The following is a 21,999-nucleotide window of genomic DNA, read 5'->3' on the forward strand; positions in this document are numbered from 1 at the left end:
CCCACTTTCTACCCCAAACCATATATATCTTCCTTTTCTGAAAAAGTCCTAGCAATTAACTGCTCTATGATTCTCCTTATCATACCTGTGATCCTTCACCCCAAAACTTCCTTCCCTGGCCACCATCCTTCTATGTGTCTTATTTTTCCTTATTAGAAATGTAAGTTTCTTGGGACAGCTAGGTGGTGCAGTGGATAGAGCACAGGCCCTGGAGTCAGTAGTACCTGAGTTCAAATCCAGCTTCAGATACTGACACCTGGCTGTGTGGCCTTGGGCAAGCCACTTAACCCCATTTGCCTTGCAAAAACCTAAAAAAAACTGTAAGTTTCTTGAGGGCAAGAACTATCTTACTTTTGTGTATTATATTTTCAATATCTAGCAGAGTATTAGAAAAACTGCAGATATCTAATAGATCCTTTTATTCATGAGATGTGGTTAACACAGCATTCTATCAGCCACTTGCTAAAGAGTTCTAAGAATTGTGTCTGGGGAAGAAACCTTTCTCAGAACAATATTCACAACATAATGGCAAAGAATGTGGGAGAGACTGTAAAAAAAAAATCCAGAGTTAATCAAGAATGCCAGGAAAGAGCCAAGAAAACAAAGACCACCCTACCAAGGTCTCCATGGAAAAAAATCATTCTTCCTCTCTCTGTCTTTTTGTCTCTCTCTTTTGGAAGAGGACTCATACAACAATTCCTTTTTGTTTATTTTTTTATTTTGACAGATGGGTTGCCATTTGTGAGGGAGCTTCTTGAGATCAGGGACTATCTTCTACTTATCTTTGCATTCCCAAAGTTCAATATATATGGTTGGCACTTAATAGATATTTACTGACTAATTTATGACTTCTCACTCCACAGTCTTGCCAATAATCACCCTTTTCTCCTCTTTTAAAAAATTTTTAAATTTATTATTTATTTTTAACAATAATTTTAAAATTTTTGATTTCCAAATTCTCTCCCTTCCTCTAGCCCCTCCCCTTCTATATTAATTATAGATATGAAATCATGCAAAACATATTGCCATATTAGCCATGTTTGCAAAAAATATAATAAAAATATATAAAGTGAAAAAAATGTACTTCAATCTGCAATCACAGGCAATCAATTCTCTCTTTGGAAGTGGATAGCATTTTTCATCATGAGGCCTTTGGAACTGATTCTCCTCTTATCTTGAAGAAAGTCTTATGGGCAGTAGCCTAGAAATATCACTGAATCTAAGATCAAAAATCTAGGTTCAGGGGGTGGCTAGGTGGCGCAGTAGATAAAGCACCGGCCCTGGAGTCAGGAGTACCTGGGTTCAAATCTGATCTCAGACACTTAATAATTACCTAGCTGTGTGGCCTTGGGCAAACCACTTAACCCCATTTGCCTTGCAAAAAAAAAAATCTAGGTTCAAACCCTAATTCTGTTGTTTATTATCTGATTGACCTTGGACAAGTCTGATATCCATGATAGACTTCAGTTTCTTCATTGATCAGTTGATAATGCTGGGTAATTGATTATTAAGTTCTTTCTATCTTCTTATATACAGAATATACTGTGTAGCCCCAAAGCTTTTTTTATTCCCTAATTCTAAACTATATTTTCTTATAAAGGAATAAGGAAATAAGCATTTTTCAAGCACCTATTCTGTGCTGGACACTGTGCCAAGCACTTTACAAAAATCATCTCATTTTACTTCTCCCAACAAACAAATCTGTGAGGCAATTTATTATATTCTTTTGTTTAGTTGAAGAAACTGAGGCAAAGGTTAAATGACACAGGATCACACAGGCTACCTAAGGCTGGATTGCAACTTCAGTCTTGCTGATTTGAGGTGCAATATCTAACCACAACTCCTTGTGGGTTCCCCTTAAACCCACTCTCCAATCTGAGCCAAGCCAACAAACATTTATTAAACACTGATTGTATAAAATATTGTCCTAGGAATTGAAAAACAGTCCCTGCCCTCAAGGAGCTTCCATTCTATTCAACTGAATGCACAAAGTATCAGAATATATGTTTAACTATTTTGAAGCATTCTGTCAAGTTCCTTGTAGAAAATGAGGATGGGAAGGTTGGATTAGACACTAACTCTAAATCTATGATATATAATCTCTAATTCTTCATCCTCCACAAATGAATAGATTTATCCAAAGAATGGGGACTGATGATCAGAAACAGATAGCAATGGATTCCCTCAGAAATTTATACCTGAATCTGAATAATAGTTTCATCAATGACTTGAATAAAAGTACAGTTAACATGCTTATTGACTTGTCAGATGACCTAAGTGCTTGTAGTTATTGGAAGACAATAGATCACAGTTTTGGGGTTTGGGTCTTGTCCTATAAGGGAACCTCCTCATGAGGAAATTGTCTTCATCAATGAAGATCTGAACCTTCTCTATAATTTCTAGTCTCAGAGAGTCACTTGGGACATTTAGAGATTAATTGACTTGCCCAAGATCAATTAACCAATCTCTCTCTCTCTCTCTCTCTCTCTCTCTCTCTCTCTCTCTCTCAGCATACCAAGTTGCCTCACAGATGACAGATAAAAGACCTAAAATATCTCAACAGTCAAGAACACCATGATAAATTAGTTGGTGTAACATTTAATAAGGATAGGAGTAACTTAAGAATAAATCCTTACAGGTGCAGTATGGGGGAAAGAGAAAAAAATCTGAGATTTTTAATATACTACAAGCTTAAGATGAATCAATTTGACAGCCAAAAAAGATTAATACAATCTCAGGCCGCATTTAGAAGAGGGGACTTAGAATGGGTTATTAAACTAACTGTAAAAAAAAAAAAGGCAAGCAGACCAAATCCTTAGGAAAATTATCAGCTACTTGCTAAGAAGTACTATATAGGATTCAGAGCAATCCATTCCTCAAAGCAAGAAAATTTAAAAGGAAGTAATACCATTGTTGAAATCAGTTATTGGTCACCCTTGTATGCAAAAGTATCCATAAAGACAGCAGGTCAGTTCTGGAGACAGGTGTTTTAAGTGAGTCCATGCAGAAGCAAGGTTTGAGAATAAAACTAGTTTTTGATGAGACATGTAGAAAATGCACTTAGCAAGAAAAGCGAAGACTGCTAGGAGTCACATAGAGCTGGGAGAGCAGAAATGTTAGTCATCATAAGGACCAAATACTCAAGGATCAAGGGCCTATCAGGTATGTAGTATCAGGACTGATACTGTATTGTTGTAGTCATCCTAGACCTTGGACCTCAAGGTCATTAAGTTTTAGTTTTTTCCCCCCTTAGTCATGGAAGTTTGAAACATTTTCTTTCAGGACTCAGGAAAAAATGTTTACTTTTATGTTATTATTATTTTTTTTTGCAAGGCAATGGAGTTAAGTATCTTGCCCAAATTCACACAGCTAGGTGGTTTTTAAGTGTCTGAGGCTGGATTTGAACTCAGGTCCTCCTGACACCAGGGCTGGTGCTCTATCCACTGCACCACTTAGCTGCCCCTTACTCTTATTTTTATTTGTTTTGGATTTTAACTTTGCTTTGTACAGCCATTTGCTAGTCTGAGCCTATTTAATGGAAATATTGTGGGAAGGAGACAATTGAGATGGAGAGGATTAAGAAAGAAATTTAAGGCTAAAGTATTCTTCCAGATTAGAACTTTCTCTGAATGGGGACTCTGGGAAAAATAGAAAGAATTATATATTCTTTTGTTACAATTTCCTAGAGCAGTGAAAGCTTATACTGGAAAACTCAACTGGTAAATAGTATTAGACTTGGAGGTCAGAAAGTTCTCAGTTCAAATTCTGTCTCAGGCACTTAATCAGATGAGAGATCCTGAGCAAGTCACTTAACTTTTCCCTACCTCACTGTCTTCCTCTGTAAAGTGGAAGTAATGAAGAGTATATACTTTCCAGGGCTATTATAAGAACAAAATGAGATAATATTTGTAAACTTTGTAAACTTAAAGTATTATATATATTCTAGCTATAATAATAATAACCATTATTATCTTTTTTTTTTGTTTCTTATTCTTTGGTTAAGGTAAGAAGTCAAGGAAAAAACTCATCAAGATCAGCTGAGTATAGCATAATGGACTTGGAATCAGGAAGACCCATGTTCAAATCCTGCCTCTTACATTTACTAGCTATGCTAACATGGACAAATAATATACCTAAGGAAGTGATTGACACATAGTAAATACTAATAAGTACTTAATTCCTTGGTAATGTTTGGTGCATTAATAAATGCTTATTGACTTTATGACTTAGCCTCTCTAAAAACAGCAATTTCTTCAAATGTCAAATGAAGAAATTGGCCTAGATGTCTCTAAGTTCCAAAACTAAGATCCTATTCTCTGTGACTCCTTTTGGTAGCATTAAGAACTGCCCTATAAGTTTAGCAACAAGCCACTTAACCCCATTGCCATGCAAAACAAAACAAAACAAAACAAAATAAAACAAAAAAACTGCCCTATAAATGAGACTGAGACTTGTCAGCATTCTGAGTACAAGAGTAAATGGGAGGGGCAGCTAAGTGGCACAGTGAATAGAGGGGTGACCCTGGAGTCAGAAGAACCTGAATTCAAATCCAGCCTCAGACACTTAATAATACCCTAGCTGTGTGACTTTGGGCAAGTCACTTAACCCCATTGCCTTGCAAAAGTCTTTAAAAAAATAGTAAATGGGAATCTCTAAGCCCTTCTTTTCTGATAGAATCCTGCTTAAAGATCGTTGCTAAAGCTGATAATACCTTCCAAAGGAAAGATGGTGACAAAGCCTGAAAGAGCTGCATCACTGTTATGTGAGAGGAGAAGGTTTCCACTTAGAGAAAAGGAAGTAATGTGCTGGGAGATAACTTAGGAAAATGCCACATTAGCAACAGCATTTTCACATGGGGCTTCTCTCAATGACTTTGCTGCCAACATTTTGAAAGAAATGGTAGGAATGGAAGGCAAGAACTTGATATGGAAATTCAATTCTTCATTTTCTAGAATTCAATTTTTTCATCTATAAAATGAGGATGTTAAACTAGATAGCCTCTAGAGTCCCTTCTACCTAGATACTATGATCCTATAAAAAGTCAGTTTTTTTCCTTTGCTCACATGCGGGGGGGGGGTTGTTGGCAAATATTTAATAACTTTTTCCTCCATAAAAATGTATTAAATGCATTAAACTTCTAAGTTTAATCTGCATTATCAATACTTGCTCGAGGCTAGACAATTAGCAAAACAATAAATCAAGCCCTGATTGATATGGAGGTGGAAATGTTCATGCTAAAAATTTAACCAGCTCCCCTTCAAGTTGGCTTCAGTTTATCCCTGGTCACCTATATTTTATTTTTTGAATTTTTCTGAATTTACAGTTTGGCATTTCTGCTCTGTAGAGACCTGGACTATTTGATTTCTAGAACTTCAAGTGTTAACATTCTGGGAATGGAGATGACTCCCCCAAAATAGTCCTATTTGCCTCCCACTTGCTTGATAGGAGGAAAGTAATTTATTCAGTTGTTTAGGGCCAAGTTCAGGTTGGGTATGGAAGTACTCTTGTGTTTGCAAGGAAAGTAAGGCCACAGGGGAAAATGAGTAAAGAGCTTCCACAGATCAGTTACATTTCAGAAATGATAAGTGGTTAACCTCCATTAGAAGAGAAGGAGACTTTTTCCATATCCATTTTTTTCTGGTGTTTACTTTCTTTTCTTTTCCTATTTATCTGGTTTAGAGCTTGTTTGAACATTTTTGGTTACTTGTTGTCTCTCCCCTTCTCCTCCCCCGCCCATTACATTGTGAGCTCTTGTGGGGAGGGACTGTCTTGCCTTTCTTTGTATCTTCAGTGCTTAGCAGATCATCTTCGATAACATAGGTGCTTAATTGATAGACTGGGAAATACTTATTCCTTTCCCCAGTCAGTCAATAAGCATTTATTAAACTCCTATAAGGCACGTGATTAAAAATAAGCACCTATTAATTATAATTAAATCTTAGTGGCTGACTGAGGAAGGGAATAAGCCTTTCACAGTTGATCAATGAGCATTTATTAAATTCCTCCGAGGTATGTGATTAAAAAATAAGCATTACTTAATTATTGTTAATTCTTATTGACTGACTGAGGAAGGAGATATAAGCCTTTCGAAGGCAATCAATAACCATGTATTAGGCACCTTATTATACAAGAGACATGGTGCTAAGGGATTTACAAATATCTCCTCTGATTCTCACAACAATCCTGGCCAGGTAGGTTCTTTTATTTATCCTCATTTTAAAGGAAGGGGCATTGAGAAAACAGAGGTTAGGCGACTTGCCTATCTAAGTGCACATTTGAGGCTGAATTTGACCTTGGGTCTTCCTGACTCCAGGCCTAGCAACTCTATCCACTGCTCTACCTGTTTCTGATTGATTTTAAGAAGGAAACAGTCATGTTTCTCTGAGTTTTATACACTAAAAAGCACATATGTACATGTCTATATGTGTGTGTATATATATATATGTATATATATACATATATATTATATATATACATATATATATATATATATATGTAGAACTAAAACAGAGTGTCCTGTAATGGAAACAGAGCTGAATCTGGAGTTAGGAGAACTAGGTTCCAGTCTAAGCTCTGCCCCTTCCTTTGTGTCCTTGGACGAGTCATTTTATTTCTTTGGGTTTCTATTTCCTCATCCGCAAAATGAGGACTCTACAATAAATAATCTCCTGTCCTTCCCAGTCCTAAATTCTAAGACCTCTTGCTGCATCCCAAGCTCACCACTTCTCCTTTGAAATCTGACAACCAGCCTCAGCAGCGTAAGCTGGTTGGCTGGGGAGAAGGGGGGAGGGGGCCCCTGGGAGGAGACAGCGTGATGCGGTTTGCCTCTCAAAGGGTGTGGGATGCTTAGGGGTGCGTAGTTGGGTGGGAGGGAGTGATTCGTGGCAAGCTCCGGCCTGAGGGTGGGCGGGCACAGGTCGAGGCTGATCCATGGGAAGGGTGCAGGTGGGGGTAAGGGAATTGAGCCGGTGAGGGCAGCTCAGAGGAGAGGGATGGAGGTTAGGGAGATGCCAGGAAGCGAGAGCAGCGCGGGTGGGGGGAGGGGATTGCCCAGGTGACAGCCCAGCTGGGGGGGGGGGCGTCACAGGTGAGAGGGACGCAGCCGAGGGAATGCGGGAGCAGGAGTAGCGCAGGTTGCCCAGGCGACAGCGGGCGGGGGCTGCCCAGGTGGGAACCGCTCAGGTGAGGGCTGCCCAGGTGGGGACCCTCCTTACCTGGTTCTTATTGTACCAAAAGCCGGAGAGGGAGCCGTTGCCGGAGCCCTGAGCCCCGTAGGTGAAGTTCCACACCAGCTCGTCCAGGGTCTCGGAGAAACCCACCGCCCCCGAGCCCCCTGGCTGCAAGGACGCCATGAGGTGCCCTGGTGGGGCGCCGCGGGGGCGAGAAGCCCGCCGCCCTCTCCTCTCTCCCCCACCCCGCCTGGTCGCGGTGCCCGCTGCCGGCCCTCCTGCACCCTCCGCTGGCCGCGGGAGGGGGAGGGGGGCGCGGCGGAGGCGGCGCTGCCCCTGGGGAGAGCCTGGCAGGGCTGCGCACACTTCCTGCGCTGGCACCCGCACCTTCGGGGTGGGGCGGGAAAGCCACCTTCCCTGTCATGCAGTCACCTCCCGAAGAGGCGGAGGATGAGTCTGGGGGGAGAGGCGGCCACCGCACCCGCTCGCTCCGAGGAACCCCCCCATGAAGTTGGGGAAGGGGCCTGGGAGGCTCACCTGGCTTTGGCATGAGCCTGGAGACCTGAGCCCTGCTCCCTGCTGCCCTCTTATTGTGTCCCAGTTCCCTCACCTCTGAAGTGAAGGGTTTGGGCTAGGTGGCCTTGCAGCCTTCTAATTCTAAGCCCGAGCCATGAAGGAAGAAGGGCTGTCTCCAGTGGCTACCAGTCTGAAGGAACTTGTTTGGGGAAAGCAGGAAAAGAGCTGTGGTCTTCCCTGGCGATGTCCTAATGAGACTAGCCGAACTATTTTAAGGTTTACAAAGTTCTGGCCCTTTGGAAACCCTAAGAAGACTTCCAAGAGGAAAAAAAACCAATGAAAACAAGCCAACGATTGCCCCCACAAATCTATTTGTACCTATACTGTGGTAAAGTTTCTGATGTAACAAGCTTGCCTTCCCATTCTGCACTTTCAAGAGCAGAGTTGATGGATACTTTTTAAGTGCAGTTTTGTTTTTGTTTTTGTTTTTAAGCCTAACACAGAACCTAGAACAATTTAGTAACACTCTGGGTTGAAGTACAGGACATTTATTAAGTGGCCACTATTTTGTCAAATATAGTGTTGTTCCCCCCTCCCCCCCAAAAAAAATCCCCTCAGCCCTTAAGGAGTTTACATTTCAAAGTGGGAGACACTATGTAAATAAGAGGAATAGAGAAAATCTTAAGAGGAAAAGGCTCTAAGATTGGGAGTGGGGATAGGGAGGGCACTGGAAAAATCTAGGTTTGAACTTAGACTTGAAGAAGGAATGATTTCTATGAAGCAAAAGAAAAGAGGGAGAAGATGCCAGGCTGAATGAGACCTGGAAAGAAAAGAAGTTGCCTTCATTTGTTCATTTCTTTCATATCCTTGGAGAAGGAAATTTAGGTAGAGCTGTAACTGTTGCTAGGGAAACAGGAATAGGTATAGTAGTGAAAGGGATTTGCCCAAATTCAGCCTGGATCTGTACTAGAGTATTGCTGTGTGATAGCAGACGATCTCAATGGTCCTTCCATTCCATCTCTAAAATTCTGTGTCTCTATACACTGCTTTTGGTTGGTTATACAGCACAGATAGTTATAAAGGGGAAAGGAAGGAAGTAAGCATTAACTTATTGAACTCCTCTTGTGGTAGGCACTGAGCTGTTATCTCATTTTCAATTCCCTCTGGGAGGTAGGTGTTGTCATTACCCCCATTTTACAGTTGAGGAAACTGAAATAAAAATCAATTAAGAAACATAGCCAGTAAGTGAGGCTGGATTTGAATTCAGGTCTTTCAGACTCCAGATTCATTTTATTACCAGCTGCCTCTGATTGGGTCTCTGGGATTTTTTTAATCAATAGCTTTTTTTTCCGTGTTTTTTTTTTGCAAGGCAATGGAGTTAAGTGACTTGCCCATGATCACATAGGTAATTATTAAGTGTCTGAGGTCGAATTTGAACTTAGGTCCTCCTGACTCCAGGGCCAATGCTCTATCCACTGCCCCACCTAGCTGCACCTCATCAATAGCTTTTTACAAAACAGAATTAGAAGGAATCTAGGTTATATATTTCAAACCCCTCATTTTATAGATAAAGAAACCAAAGCCCAAGGAGGGTGAGTGTTTTACCCCAAGGTACACAGATAGCAGAATCAGGGTATTCTGACTCTGAATCCAGAATGTTTTTCCATTTAGCTTCCTTCCAGGGATTGCCCCCAAGGAGTGAAGGGGGTAACAAGCTTGCTCTTTTTTTTTTCTGTGAACTAGTGTGAGAGTCTCTATGTGGAGAAAGCAGGATGTTGCCATTGGAAGTAGTGAAAAGAGATGAAAAGTGACCTCAGAGGTATTAGTTTCTTGTTTGAAACATTAAATAGAAAATGGTAAGTCCCATGGAATTGGAGCCAAAGTGCTAGGGTTCACATGACAGCCTTGCTGTATTCTTACTATCTTTGTGATTGGGCAAATTCTCTATCACCTCTCTGGGCCTTAATTTCCTCTCTGTAAAATAAGGGAATTGGACTAGATGGTCTCTGAGGTTGCTTTCATCTCAAAATTCTATGAAAATTACATCAGTAGAAAATGAACTCTGGGACTTTATGATTGGAACTGGTTTTAATTTTTTGCAATGATATTGCAAAAGGCAATATTGCCTTTGCTTCCTGCTGAGAAACCTTCCCAGTCCCAAAGTATAATAGAATTAAAAAAATAAATATCTTTCAAAATGGCATCAAGTAGTCACAAACTTGATCACTCTGTAGTTCACTTCCACATCTGGATATTTTAAATGGCAATTATTGCTTGTTCCATATATTTTTATTAATGATTCTTCATAATCATCCTGCCAACAACACTGTTGTATTCTCTTCCAGCTCTAACATTGCATAAATCTCCCATCCTTATTTTACAGGAGAGAAGAGGAGTTTAATTGGATTATAGTGATTTAAGGGTTCCTGAAGCCAGGAACAGGGAAGAAATTACTATTCCTGATACAAAACTGAATATATTTAGTTATGCCTTTTGAGTCCTGGACTTGTTCTCACTTTACAGGGTTTTTTTTTTTCTTTTTGCCTTTTGCACTGTATTAAAACCATTTATTTCAGAAGAGCCAAACCTCATATTTAATAGAAGACAACTGATTTTATGCTCTGTAATATATTCTCCATATTCTAGGAGGACACTGCTGTTTGTGTTGCTATCCAAATGTTTGCATTTGACTGAAATGACAAATTTATGGTCATCATTCCTTCCCGCACAGTTCATATGAAGAAGAAGGTAAATATGAAGAAGAAGGTAAACATTAAGTGATTTGCTTTTTGCCCATGTCGTACAAAGTAGGGCAAAGGCAACAGTGTTTGGAAAGAACACTGGATCTACTGTTAGATGACGTGGCCTAAATCTAGACTATGCCTTTATTTAGTACCTACAAATATGATCTGGAGCAAATTACTTTTCCTTTCCAGGTCTCAGTTTCCTCAGGTGTAAAAATGAGGTTATACTGCTTGACTTCTAAGTACCCTTCCAGCTCTAAACCCAGGATAAAACTAATCCCCATAGGATGTTTAGACTTTTATCTAGGGGTCCTCATTGTAGGAATTCAGGCTGGGCCGTCTAATAGTGTTAATATTATAGTTTATTGAATCACAAATCACACTTTGAAGGACTCTGCAGCTCTGGACTCTGAAAAAGATACACAGAATAATGAGTTAAGTGGACATGTCCTCAGACTCAACTCTGCTTTGGACTAAATTTCTTGGTCTCTGTCCTTAGGGTGTCTCTTTGAGAACTCCCTCATGCTTATGGTGTGCATTCAATCACTTAAGGCTAAATTAAAGTGATCTTTAACCACACTCCTCTGGGGTTCAGAGTTTTTGTTTTTTTTACATTCCAAATCTCTTCTACTCTTCCATGTAAATGAATGAGTAGGCAGGGAAAAGACTAGAGAAAAACCTAAGCTTGAAGTACAAAATAATTTTCTTTTAATCTGCCTAATCACATTTCTGACTTTTTACATGTAGCTATAATGAACAAAGAGAGAAAACATTTTGAGTTTAGATTTACATGAGAATAGGGGCAGCTAGGGGTGGAAGTGGATAGAGCCCTGGGCTTAGAATAAGGAAGAGTTCAAATCCAGCCTCAGATACTTACTAGCTGTGTGACCCTGGGCATATCACTTAACCCTGTTTGCTCCTAGTGTACATAAGAATAGGGTAGTTAAGTATTGAAGGGATAGAACCCTGGGCTTGGAATCTGGAAGATTCATCTTCATGAATTCAAATCCAGCCTCAGATACTTACTAGCTGTGTGATCCTGGGCATGTCATTTAACCCTGTTTGTAAAAATGAACTGGAAAAGGAAATGGCAAGCTACTCCAGTATCTTTGCCTTTAAAACCTCAAATGGTATTACAAAGAGTCATATGCAACTGAACAACAACAGAAAACCTTTCTAAAATTATCTAATCCATGCTAAGGGATTAATTTTGTCTTAATAAGGTAGTAATCATTTATCTATCTTGAGGATTCTATATCTACTTTTTTTTGGTTTGTCTGTTTTGCAAGGCAATGGGATTAAGTGACTTGCCCAAGGTCACACAGCTAGGTAATTAAGTGTCTGAGGCTGAATTTGATCCCAGGTTTTCCTGACTCCTGGGCCAGTGCTCTCTCCACTAGGTTAGTGTTCTATCCACTATGCCACCTGACCGCTCCTATATTTATTTTATAATAGAAAATTTCCTGAGATAATAAAACCTTAGTTTCATGTTTCTTAAACTTTATGGTTTTAGGACCCCTTTACATTCTTAAAAATTATTGAGGATATCCCCTAAGCTATTGTTTATGTGGATTATAGTCATTAGAATCTAAAATCCTTTAATATAATTATGAAAAGAATTTTGATTTTTTTTTGGACTCCCTGAAAGGATCTCAGGGACTCCCAAAGGTCCCCAGATGACACTTTAAGAACTGATTTCTTAATCTAAAGGGCTTCTGATAGCGAGAAACACAAGCACTGTGGGAAGACCTGTGGAGCACCAGGGACCTTTCAATGTCCCTCAAGTCATGTCAACTAAGTGATTACCTATTTTTTATGTTTTTAAGACTGGTTCTAAAAATAAAAAGAACATAATGGTATAATTTTGGCAATGGGGATTGTGAGTAAAGGTGGGTAATGTCCTTAGTTTTGGAAATGGAAGATTTAATTTTAGATGATCTCAGGAGAAATCCTAGGTTTCATATCTAAGTATGTGAAACAAGAAATCCTGTAGTAGACAGCTTGTCTGAGTTGAAGATAGAACAGGGATTCATCTCTATATAGATGATAATTCAAACTCCAAGTGAGTGTATGAATAAAAGAATATGAAGACCTTCTAGGCCAACCATTAAACTAAGCACTGAGGAAATAAATATAAAAAGAAAGTCCCCAACAACCTCTTGCACAATGCCACACAACACTGGCATACTTTCAAAGAGGATGTAAAGTTTTAAATCTTTGCACAGGAGTGAGGTAGGCTGTTTGTAATCAGAACTTTCTTTGCCCTTTCCAGTCCACTCCCCAAATTTGTCCTCAGTGCTTTTCAGGAATCAGGAAGATAGTTCTTTATGACAGATGGACACTATACTCAAGTCAAGGGACCTGGGTCCAGCTCTGCTATTAACTAGCTATTTGATTCTGAGGAATCCAGAGCTCTTCCCTCTTCATCCCCTTCATCATCTTTATCTGTAAAATAAGATCTCTTCTAAAACTCTAATCTAGGAACCCAGACAAACTTTCAGGTCCTTTGATGATGCTAGTAGGAGAGGGAAGCCCCCCCCCCAGTGAGTACTAATTTTGCTTTTAATATTCTTTGGTTTCTAATTATCTGGCAGATTTGTTTCATGAAAGGAAACTTTTCCTAACACACTCTGACAAAGGGAAATGTGTAGTCTTTAAAGGTAGTGAATTCCCTGCCCCAGAAGACCTTCCTGCAGAAGCCAAGTGAGCATCTGTCAGAGATACTGTAGGAATTGTTTACCATCAGATTAGACTAAATAACCTCTGAGGTCCCTTCTACCTTTAAAATTCTGAATTTGTGCAACAAAGAACACATCCTCTCCACTTAGGTTCAACATATACTCATTGATTGAAATAGAATAGGTTGCATCATATCAGAAAGTTCTGTGTGTGTGTGTGTGTGTGTGTGTGTGTGTGTGTGTGTGTGTGTTGGACAGTTTGCACAATTAGCCCATGACTTCTTTTCAATTTTTTTTTAAATAATTGAAGAAAATGACAAATATCATTTGGAGGTTAGTGAAAACAAAGATGTAATTTTTTTTTTACATCCAGGATCTTAGATCCAGTCAAATCTATGGATTCACTGGAAGTCTATAGATAGCAAGTTAAGAACTCTTGTTATAAAGTATGTCTCCTGGTTTAGAGTACGTTGCACTGCTGAGTTACTATGGCTGATGTTGACAGTTCACCTATGGCTCACTGCTGAAGAATTTGAGTGGTTTGAGATGATGAAATAAAATCCTCTCTATCCTAAGATAGATAGACAAGAGATGTCTACACACGAAAGGACTGACCACTAAGCCAGGAGGAGTGGCCCCTCAGTATTCCTTAAAGAGAGGACTTTCTCATCTGGCTCTCTCCCTTCACATCTGCTAAGTGTATTAGAACTGTTCTAGTCTTTACCCAGAGGCATAGGGGAAGATTTCCATGGTTTGTAGGGACATTTGGCCACTGAAATACAAGTGTTGACTAAGGCAACTTGAAATTGGATCTGAAAGGCCTCGATATCACTTCTGCTTTCTTTTTCTTTCCTCAATATAGGTAACTGAACAATTGGATGGGTGTTTCAGGAAAGTAGGTAAGTAGTCATTTATTAAACATTTAATATGAGTGAGGCACTGAACTGCTCCAGGAACCCACAGCCCAAGAAGGGAGACAACATTTAAACATTGTAAAAAACAAAATAAATACAAAAATAAGTTGAAGATTATTTCAAAGGGTCCTATGAGGTTAAGTTTGATTGGCTCCTCAGTTGGTATCAACTTTGCTTCAGGAAGGTCACTCCTCTGGTTCTTGGAGATGACCACTGACAGGAGGAGCATCCTAAACTTAACTTGGCTTGCTCATGGCATTGGCCCTGGTAGGGACTTGTTGGGACAGTTCAGAGCAAAGGTAAACATGCTTCACCTGGGGTTTCAGAACCAGAGAATGTTCCAGAAAGACCTCTCTCTTTAGGGGTGAGACTTCTTCAAGATTGAACCTGGTCTCCATGTGTAGATACAGAACTAAAAGTACCTTTAATGAATTGAGAAAGGGCAAGAAGTTCAATTTGTAGGCCCAGAAATAACTATTTTTACATATACATAAACATATTATTAATTACTATTGCCATATTTGCATATTTTGTTAAAAAATGACAGACTTTGGTAAGGAAAAGAAAATCTTTCTCTTTATTTCTGTAAAACTAAATGAAATGTGCTTATTATTCTTTGTATGAAACTTCCCATGTTCAGCTTGTTAGGGTGTGGTTAGGATGAATAACTGAATCATTATGAAGTAATAAATAGACCAACTTACCAAGGGCAGGTTTAAGCAGTGCACAGTGTAGAGCTTTTATTTTAGGGTGAGTCAATATTCAGGTAATTTATCCAGGGCAGGGCTTGTATGGAAAGGGAGTGATGCAATTAGACAAACAGCAAACTTCATTCTGAAGGCTCTTGCAGGTAATAAACCTGCTGACTTTGAAGGAATATTGTATACCATGGTTCTAACTGTATAGAAGGGCGACAGAAACAAACATAGAAGCATAATTTTTAGAATTGTGTATAATTTATTATTTATTTATTTATTTGGGAGGGGGGGTTTGCAAGGCAAATGGGGTTAAGTGGCTTGCCCAAGGCCACACAGCTAGGTTTAAGTGTTTGAGTGTTTGAGACCGGATTTGAACCCAGGTACTCCTGACTCCAGGGCCGGTGCTTTATCCACTGTGCCACCTAGCCACCTAGCCACCCCTAATTTATTTTTCTTAATAAAAAAATACTTGAAGCTTTTCTGGATTCTTGAAATTATTTTCCTATCCCAAAATCTGATGCAGCATAACAAAATTAGTTAATTCATATTTGATACTGAAAAACAGGGTAAATTATTTCATCTGGAATCCATGTAGTTTTAGAGAAAATGTTTAGAGCTGACAGAAAGACATTTAGGCAAACCAAAAACCTTCCCTCCCAGATTGTTATTGTTGCTGAATTATTCCAGACTCTTTATGACTCCATTTTTGGGATTTTCTTGGCAAAGATACCAGAGTGGTTTGCCATTTTCTTCATCAACTCATTTTACAGATAAAGAAACTGAGACAAATAGGAGTAAATGATTTGGTAAGGGTCTGAGACTGAATTTGATCTCAGTTCCTCCCGAGTCTAGACCCAGTACTCTTATCCACTGTCACCTAGTAGCCCAAGAGATTACCACTTTCCATTTGCTCTGTCTACAATATTTCCCTGAAAAAAAGATCAGGTCTTATACTAATTTTTGCTCTAAACGATGCATTAGGATTTTCAGAGGTTGTCTTTTTATATACAATAATCTACATTTATTCACTTATCCATGTACAAAAATCTACATTTGAATATTTTTGTGACTATTTCCTATAGAACCATTGCCCCAAATCTCTCATGCTCAGGAACAGAGCTCTCCTTAAATGATCATGTCTCCTGCTCAAAGTGCATTGGCAACACAATTGTCAGTGATTTTATCCCATGAATTCTTCACCCAAGTCGTGACCTCTTATAGTTGGCTTCACAGAGTTTCTACTTTCAATGTTGTCATTGATTTCCATCTGCAAATGGTCCTCAAATGACTTTTTTTATTGCAAAATCAAGAGTCTGGAGATAGGTATTTATTCCTGTGGGAATCATTATTTGACCTATTCCTCTCTCGGCAAGGATCCTCTTCAAGTCTTTAGTGTGAATGCTGGCTGAGTCCCAGACCAGCAGACCTCTTTGGCCATCTCACAAAACAAATGGCAGCATTAAATTGACTCTCTTCCTTATAATGGATTGTTTTCCCCATAGCGTTTTCAGTTCGAAAAACATAAATGCCTGAAACATACTCAATCTTATTTTGTTAGCCCTTAGTGATGATTAGAGGTGGGACTTTCTTTCCATCCAGACTTAATCAAATGAGTGATTCATGTGCTTTGTTAATACTCCATTTGGTCATCCCGAAATAAGTTTCTAGCTCCAAAGGTGTCTGCTTAGGTATTTACAAACACTTAATTATAATTTATATTATCATTTATTTTAAGTATTAATGTCAATAGTTTTACTTATTTACATTTAATTATATATTAATATTATTATTCTATAATTCAATACATCTGTTGTATTTTGCAATGGATGTGCTAAATGAATCTATTTGACAATCTTAACTGGAGTTTATTTTTCGGGTAGGATTTATATTATGAACAGCCTTAAAAAAAAGTCATGCTAAGTCTTATTTTGGGGGAAATACAGTATTATCTTGTTTAAACATAGTTTTCATCTTCTTTAGATTGTGAGTTCCTTAAGAGTAGGTAGTATTTTTTGCCTTTTTTTTTGTATCCTCCTAGGACTTATCACAATGACTAAAATAGAGAAGGTAATTAATAAATGTTTGACTAACTGACTGAACCAATGGATTTCAGCTTTTCATTTTTTAAAAGTTCAGTTCTTATATAACTGTTTTGTCTTCCCTCTTAATAAGGACTGGAAGGAGAAATGTGGAAAATTTAACCAATTTGCATGATTTTGCTTCTCCCACTTCATTTTTTTCCTTTAGCAATCTCATTGATCTCATGGCTTCTTCATCTGATTGCTGAATCTTTTTCTCCAGTCTTGACTTTTTTTTCCAAGTTCCAACTATACTTAGAACATTTCAAATATTTCAAATACTTCTTCAAACTCTACATGTCCAAAATCAAACATCTTTCCCCTAAAACCGACTGGCCAGAGATATCTGGTAAATGTTTAACAACTGACTCTTTCAGAAAAAAAATATAGGAATGACTTACTTTTAAATTTAATGCACATCATTAATATTTAATAATATAACAAAATATTACCAGTTAACATTTCCCCCATAATTTTCTTTTTCTTTCTTTCAAGTTTTTTTTTTTTTCAGGGAATTGGGTTAAATGGTTTACCCAAGGCCACACAGCTAGGTAATTATTAAGTGTCTGAGGCTGGATTTGAACTCAGGTACTCATGACTCCAGGGCTGGGGCTCTATCCACTGTGCCACCTAGCCATACCTTCCCCCCATCATTTTCTAAAGCATAATCAATAGAATAAGCTCTGATTCCTGGTATCTACTGATTTCCAAGGTATAAATGCTCATGTTGAAAATTTAACAATCAGTCCTCATCTGAGTCCACTTAGCACTGGTGCTTACTCTTCTGATCTGCTTATTTCTGTTAGTGAAGCTTCCATTCACTTAGTCACCCATGCTTGATTCCCTCAGTAAGGATTGTCCATCATTCTTCCCTCCCTTGGACCTTGAAGAATATTTGTTTTGAACCTCTCTTGAATTTAGCATGAGGGCAGAAATATTGTCTCATTCATATTTTTGTCTATGCCTTGCAAATGGGAGACATTCATTGATTTTTTTTTCATACATAAGTAGCAGAAGGAACCAGGTAAATTTTTTCTTAAAAAACTATACAAGGTAACATATCTTCACAGTGGTAAGGTAATAGCAAACATTTACTATTTGCCAAGCCCTATGTTAAAGTGCTTTATAAATATTATCTCATTGGAACCTCACAACAATCCTCAGAGGTGGTAGCTGTTCTTATCTCCAATTTACAGTTGAGGATATTGAGGTCAAATGACACAGCTTTTAAGTATCTAAGGCTGAATTTCAACTTAGATCTTCCTGATTCCCACCCTAGTAGAACAGAGGATGGAGCATCAGTCTGGAAAGGAGGAGGACCTGAATTCAAATCCAGCCCTAGACACTCAACATTTACTTGGGCTAGTCATTGCTTCCATCCAGGACCATTCCAGTTATTCTGATTAATATCTGGTCACAGATTGCTCCAGTGGATAAAATGTGGCCCCCTCACTCAAATCCAATTCACTTACTTGGCTGATGCCATGGTCTTCTTCAAGAACAAAGGACAAACATCTATCTAACCACTATACCATCTAGCTACCTATTCTAGGTAAAGATTTATGTCAGATCTTCTCTTGTATCTGGTAACTACTTTTTCCTTAAATTTAAGACCATGGGGTTAAGTGACTTGCCCAAGGTCACACAGCTCATTAGGTGTCTGAGGTCAAATTTGAACTCAGGTCTTCCAGGGAAAGTACTCTAGCCACTGTACCACCTAGCTACTCCTGGTAACTATTTTTTTAATTACATGACTATAGGGGCATAACAGTATCTTACATCTGTATAACATGATACTTTAAATTCCAGGCTCAAAATTTTTAGTGGCTTCCAATTACCATGAGAATCAAGTCCAAATTCTTTAACTTGTCATCCAAGACTCTAACCTATCCTTTTTTCTTCCTTTTCATTTATTCTATACTTCAGTTAAACTATGTACTTTTCTGTTTTCTAAACATGACCTCTGTTTTTCTACCTCTATTTTTGCTTTCAAGATCTACCATCCCCAATTCACTTTATCAACCAAAACTAGTCGATATCTCTGCCAAAGTCTGGAATAATTTTGCCCCAAGAAGAATGCTTTCCATGAGGGGCAGGGTTTTATCTTATTAACATTATAATTAAAACAATAATAAAAGTTTTTGTTCTTGTTCATTAGTATCGGACTTCATGACCCTATTTGGAATTTCTTGGAAAAAGATCCTGGAGCAATTTCCCATTTCCTTTTCCAGCTAATTTCACAGATTAGAAAACTAAGACAAGCAGTGACTTGCCCCGGGTCACTCAGCTAGTAAGTGTCTGAGACTTTATTTTAACTCAGGAAGGTTAATCTTCCTGATTCCAAGCCAGGACACTCTATCCATTGCCTCACCTAGCTGCCCATTTACACAGCCTTTTAAGATTTTCGGTGTCTCCATTTGATCTTCAGGATAACACTGCGAGATAGGTGGTATAATTATTTGTTTTACTGAATAGAATAGCTGTCTCTCTTGAACATTCATTTTAATATTTATAATGGCCATGATTCTCAAAGAATATGCTAAAAAGCTTTGTCCTAATGGAAAGCAAGATGTCACCAATTTTTTTTTAGGTTTTTGCAAGGCAAATGGGGTTAAGTGGCTTGCCCAAAGCCACACAGCTAGGTAATTATTAAGTGTCTGAGACTGGATTTGAACCCAGGTACTCCTGACTCCAGGGCTGGTGCTTTATCCACTGTGCCACCTAGCTGCCCTGATGTCACCAATTTTTGTCTGTTTCCAAGTGTCATCTCACCCCTCTCCCCTGCTTTCCTCCTCTCCATAATTTGGTACTTCCACATTCCTCAGGTCGTCCTCAGTTCAACTGCCATATGCTTCTTGCTCTTCTGGCTTTGACTCTGGGGAAAGATCATAAGAACAGCTCTATTTGGGGAGATGCCATTATAGGGGAAGCAAGGAAAGAACACAGTGAGGAAATAGGGATAAAAAGAAAAAGAGTCATCTTAAGGTCTGTGTAGTGGATCCAGAGGTCAACTTGTGCCCAGGAATCCCTATTTATAACCATCTTAAATCTTGGATCCTGATTTCTCATGACAAAGAATAATTTGCCTGGAACAAAAAGAAATTTTTGAGAACTCCTCTTTGCAAGTCATCTCCCCATCAATCCCTTCCCAAAGGGATATTTACTGTAAAAATTTGTCAAATCAGAAGTACATTTTCCTACACCTGGGACCACACTCCCTTAAAACTATCTTGGTCCCTGTAGAGAGTGGGCTCAAATTATTTGAACATAATGTTATTCCCATTGAATTCACCACCAAACAACTGCCAGATGAGTGTGGGTCAAATAGGTGAGTTAATACTTTGCTCCTTATCATCTGGTTAGGGCTCCCAGAATTCTGAAGGCTCATTCTTCTGGCTTTTAGTTTTTAAGCTTACAAGTTCACAGCCATCTCCAATCTCCTTTAACTAGCACAGGAAATCAGAAACAAATCAGGGAAAGGAACAACTAGAGTTATATATTCAGAGGCCACATAAAGTAGCCTGGATAAAGACCTAGAGCTCTCTCTCTCTACCACAGAATAGTCAATAGTTCTTGTCTTTCCATACCCAGGCAAGGAATGGCATATACCACCTCAGGTTTTTGTTTCATATCTTTGATGAGATCTCAGTTCCACCTATATCATCAATCAGTAGTATGTTTCTTCATCACATAGCATACTAGAAGTTACCAAATATCTAAGTATTCTGCATATTAGAGAGGACACTGCCATTACATACCATTATACTTTTCTGTAAGCACCCCCTCCTCTCCCACAATGCCTCTTCCACATGGGGACTTCATACACCAAAGACACTATGCATTTTTTGCCAGCCCCCCAGCACATTAATAATAATTTAGGTTTACATAGTATTTTAAGGTTTCAAACTGCTTTACATTCATTATCTTATTCTAGCCCTACAATAACCCTGTGGGGTAGAGGCTTAAAGGCATTATTCTCATTTTAGAAAAGAGAAAACTAAGAATCGCATAGCATAAGTGACTGGTATGGTTGCGGAGCTAGTGTGGAAGTATCTGAAGCAGTATTTAAATACAGGTCTTCCTGACTCCTTTGCTAATGTTTTGCCTGCTCTTTCAAGATGCCTCTTGTTACTCTCTTTCCTGACACCAGTCATTCCTTGGTAGAAGGCTCTTGTTAAGAATTTTTTTTTAGTTGTTTTTTTTTTTTTGTTAGGCAAATAGGGTTAAGTGGCTTGCCCAAGGCCACACAGCTAGGTAATTATTAAGTGTGTGAGGTTGGATTTGAACTCAGGTACTTCTGACTCCAGGATCGGTGCTCTTGATAAGAGGACAGTTGCTGACCTGTTATCCTTTGATTGGCTGTCCTCATCATGGCAAAATTCTCTTTTGATTCTTCAGTTCCTAGGTACAAGTTGCACCCTGCTAGAACAGGAGTTCTTTTGTGTGTGTTTTGGACCCTTTTTGCAGTCTAATGAACCTCTTACTAGAATGATATTTTAAATGCATAAGGTAAAATAAGCACTTAAATTATGCATTCATTTTATCAATATACAGTTATGAATAAGTAAAATTAATTTTAAAATTATAAAAATAAAAAGGTATAATATGAAATTATGTATTTAAATGCATAAAATTTAAAAATTGATTGCAAAGGAAACCAAAAGTTAGTTTAAAAAAAGAATGCAATTTTCCCCCATCCGAGTTCATCCCTAAAATCTAAACTAAACTAAACTAAAATAATTTAAATCTGGGGTAAGATTATCAAATGAAATATTATTTTCCTAAAATGAGTGAAAGAATAGTTTAAAAAAATGGGGGAACACAAGGGAGAGTTGGGTAGGGACCTACTAAAGGGTCAAAAAGAATAGACTTTTGATTCTGCCCCTTATATTGATGGGAAACTCTCACTCCAAATCTAGAGCCCCCTGGAGAGATGAGGCAACCACAGAATTAAAGCTGGGCAGTATTATCAAAGGCCAGTTGGTGGGATGCTTGCTGTCTTGCACTTCTGTAATTATTGAATTTGAAAAATTAGGCCAAGGGAATAATCTGCATGAGCATTTTAAAACTGAAGGAGGGAAATAAATGCATTTGAAGAGAAACTGAAGAAGTAAAGTCAAAACACATCAAATTGACCTCTAAGGTCCTTCTATGAGGAAGGTATGGAGGAGGAACCAAAAAAAGCAGCTACCCATAGAAGAG

At 38.6% G+C, this 21,999-nt stretch overlaps 1 protein-coding gene and 1 long non-coding RNA gene across 7 annotated transcripts in view; one reads left to right on the forward strand and one right to left on the reverse strand.

The window, feature by feature from the left end:
* Window positions 1–7,493, reverse strand: part of NIPAL2 (NIPA like domain containing 2) — a 135,629-nt gene extending 128,136 nt beyond the window's left edge. The window contains exon 1 of the mRNA XM_074200498.1: window positions 7,215–7,493. Coding sequence (XP_074056599.1) covers window positions 7,215–7,352 — 138 coding nt within the window. The 5' untranslated portion in view covers window positions 7,353–7,493. The remainder of the gene's footprint in view (window positions 1–7,214) is intronic.
* The window catches only part of LOC141497724 (uncharacterized), a 164,033-nt gene continuing 149,125 nt past the window's right edge, over window positions 7,092–21,999 (forward strand). For 4 of the 6 annotated variants that reach the window (XR_012471419.1, XR_012471418.1, XR_012471422.1 and 1 more), the window contains exons 1-3: window positions 7,146–7,271; window positions 10,332–10,433; window positions 13,970–14,006. This is a non-coding gene — a long non-coding RNA (uncharacterized LOC141497724). Of the gene's footprint in view, window positions 7,272–10,331; window positions 10,434–13,969; window positions 14,007–21,999 lie in introns of all 6 variants that reach the window. The other 2 variants (XR_012471421.1, XR_012471420.1) reach the window with 2 other exon arrangements.

The sequence above is a fragment of the Macrotis lagotis genome, chromosome X, assembly GCF_037893015.1.
Source record: "Macrotis lagotis isolate mMagLag1 chromosome X, bilby.v1.9.chrom.fasta, whole genome shotgun sequence".
Classification (NCBI taxonomy): Eukaryota; Metazoa; Chordata; class Mammalia; order Peramelemorphia; family Peramelidae; genus Macrotis; species Macrotis lagotis.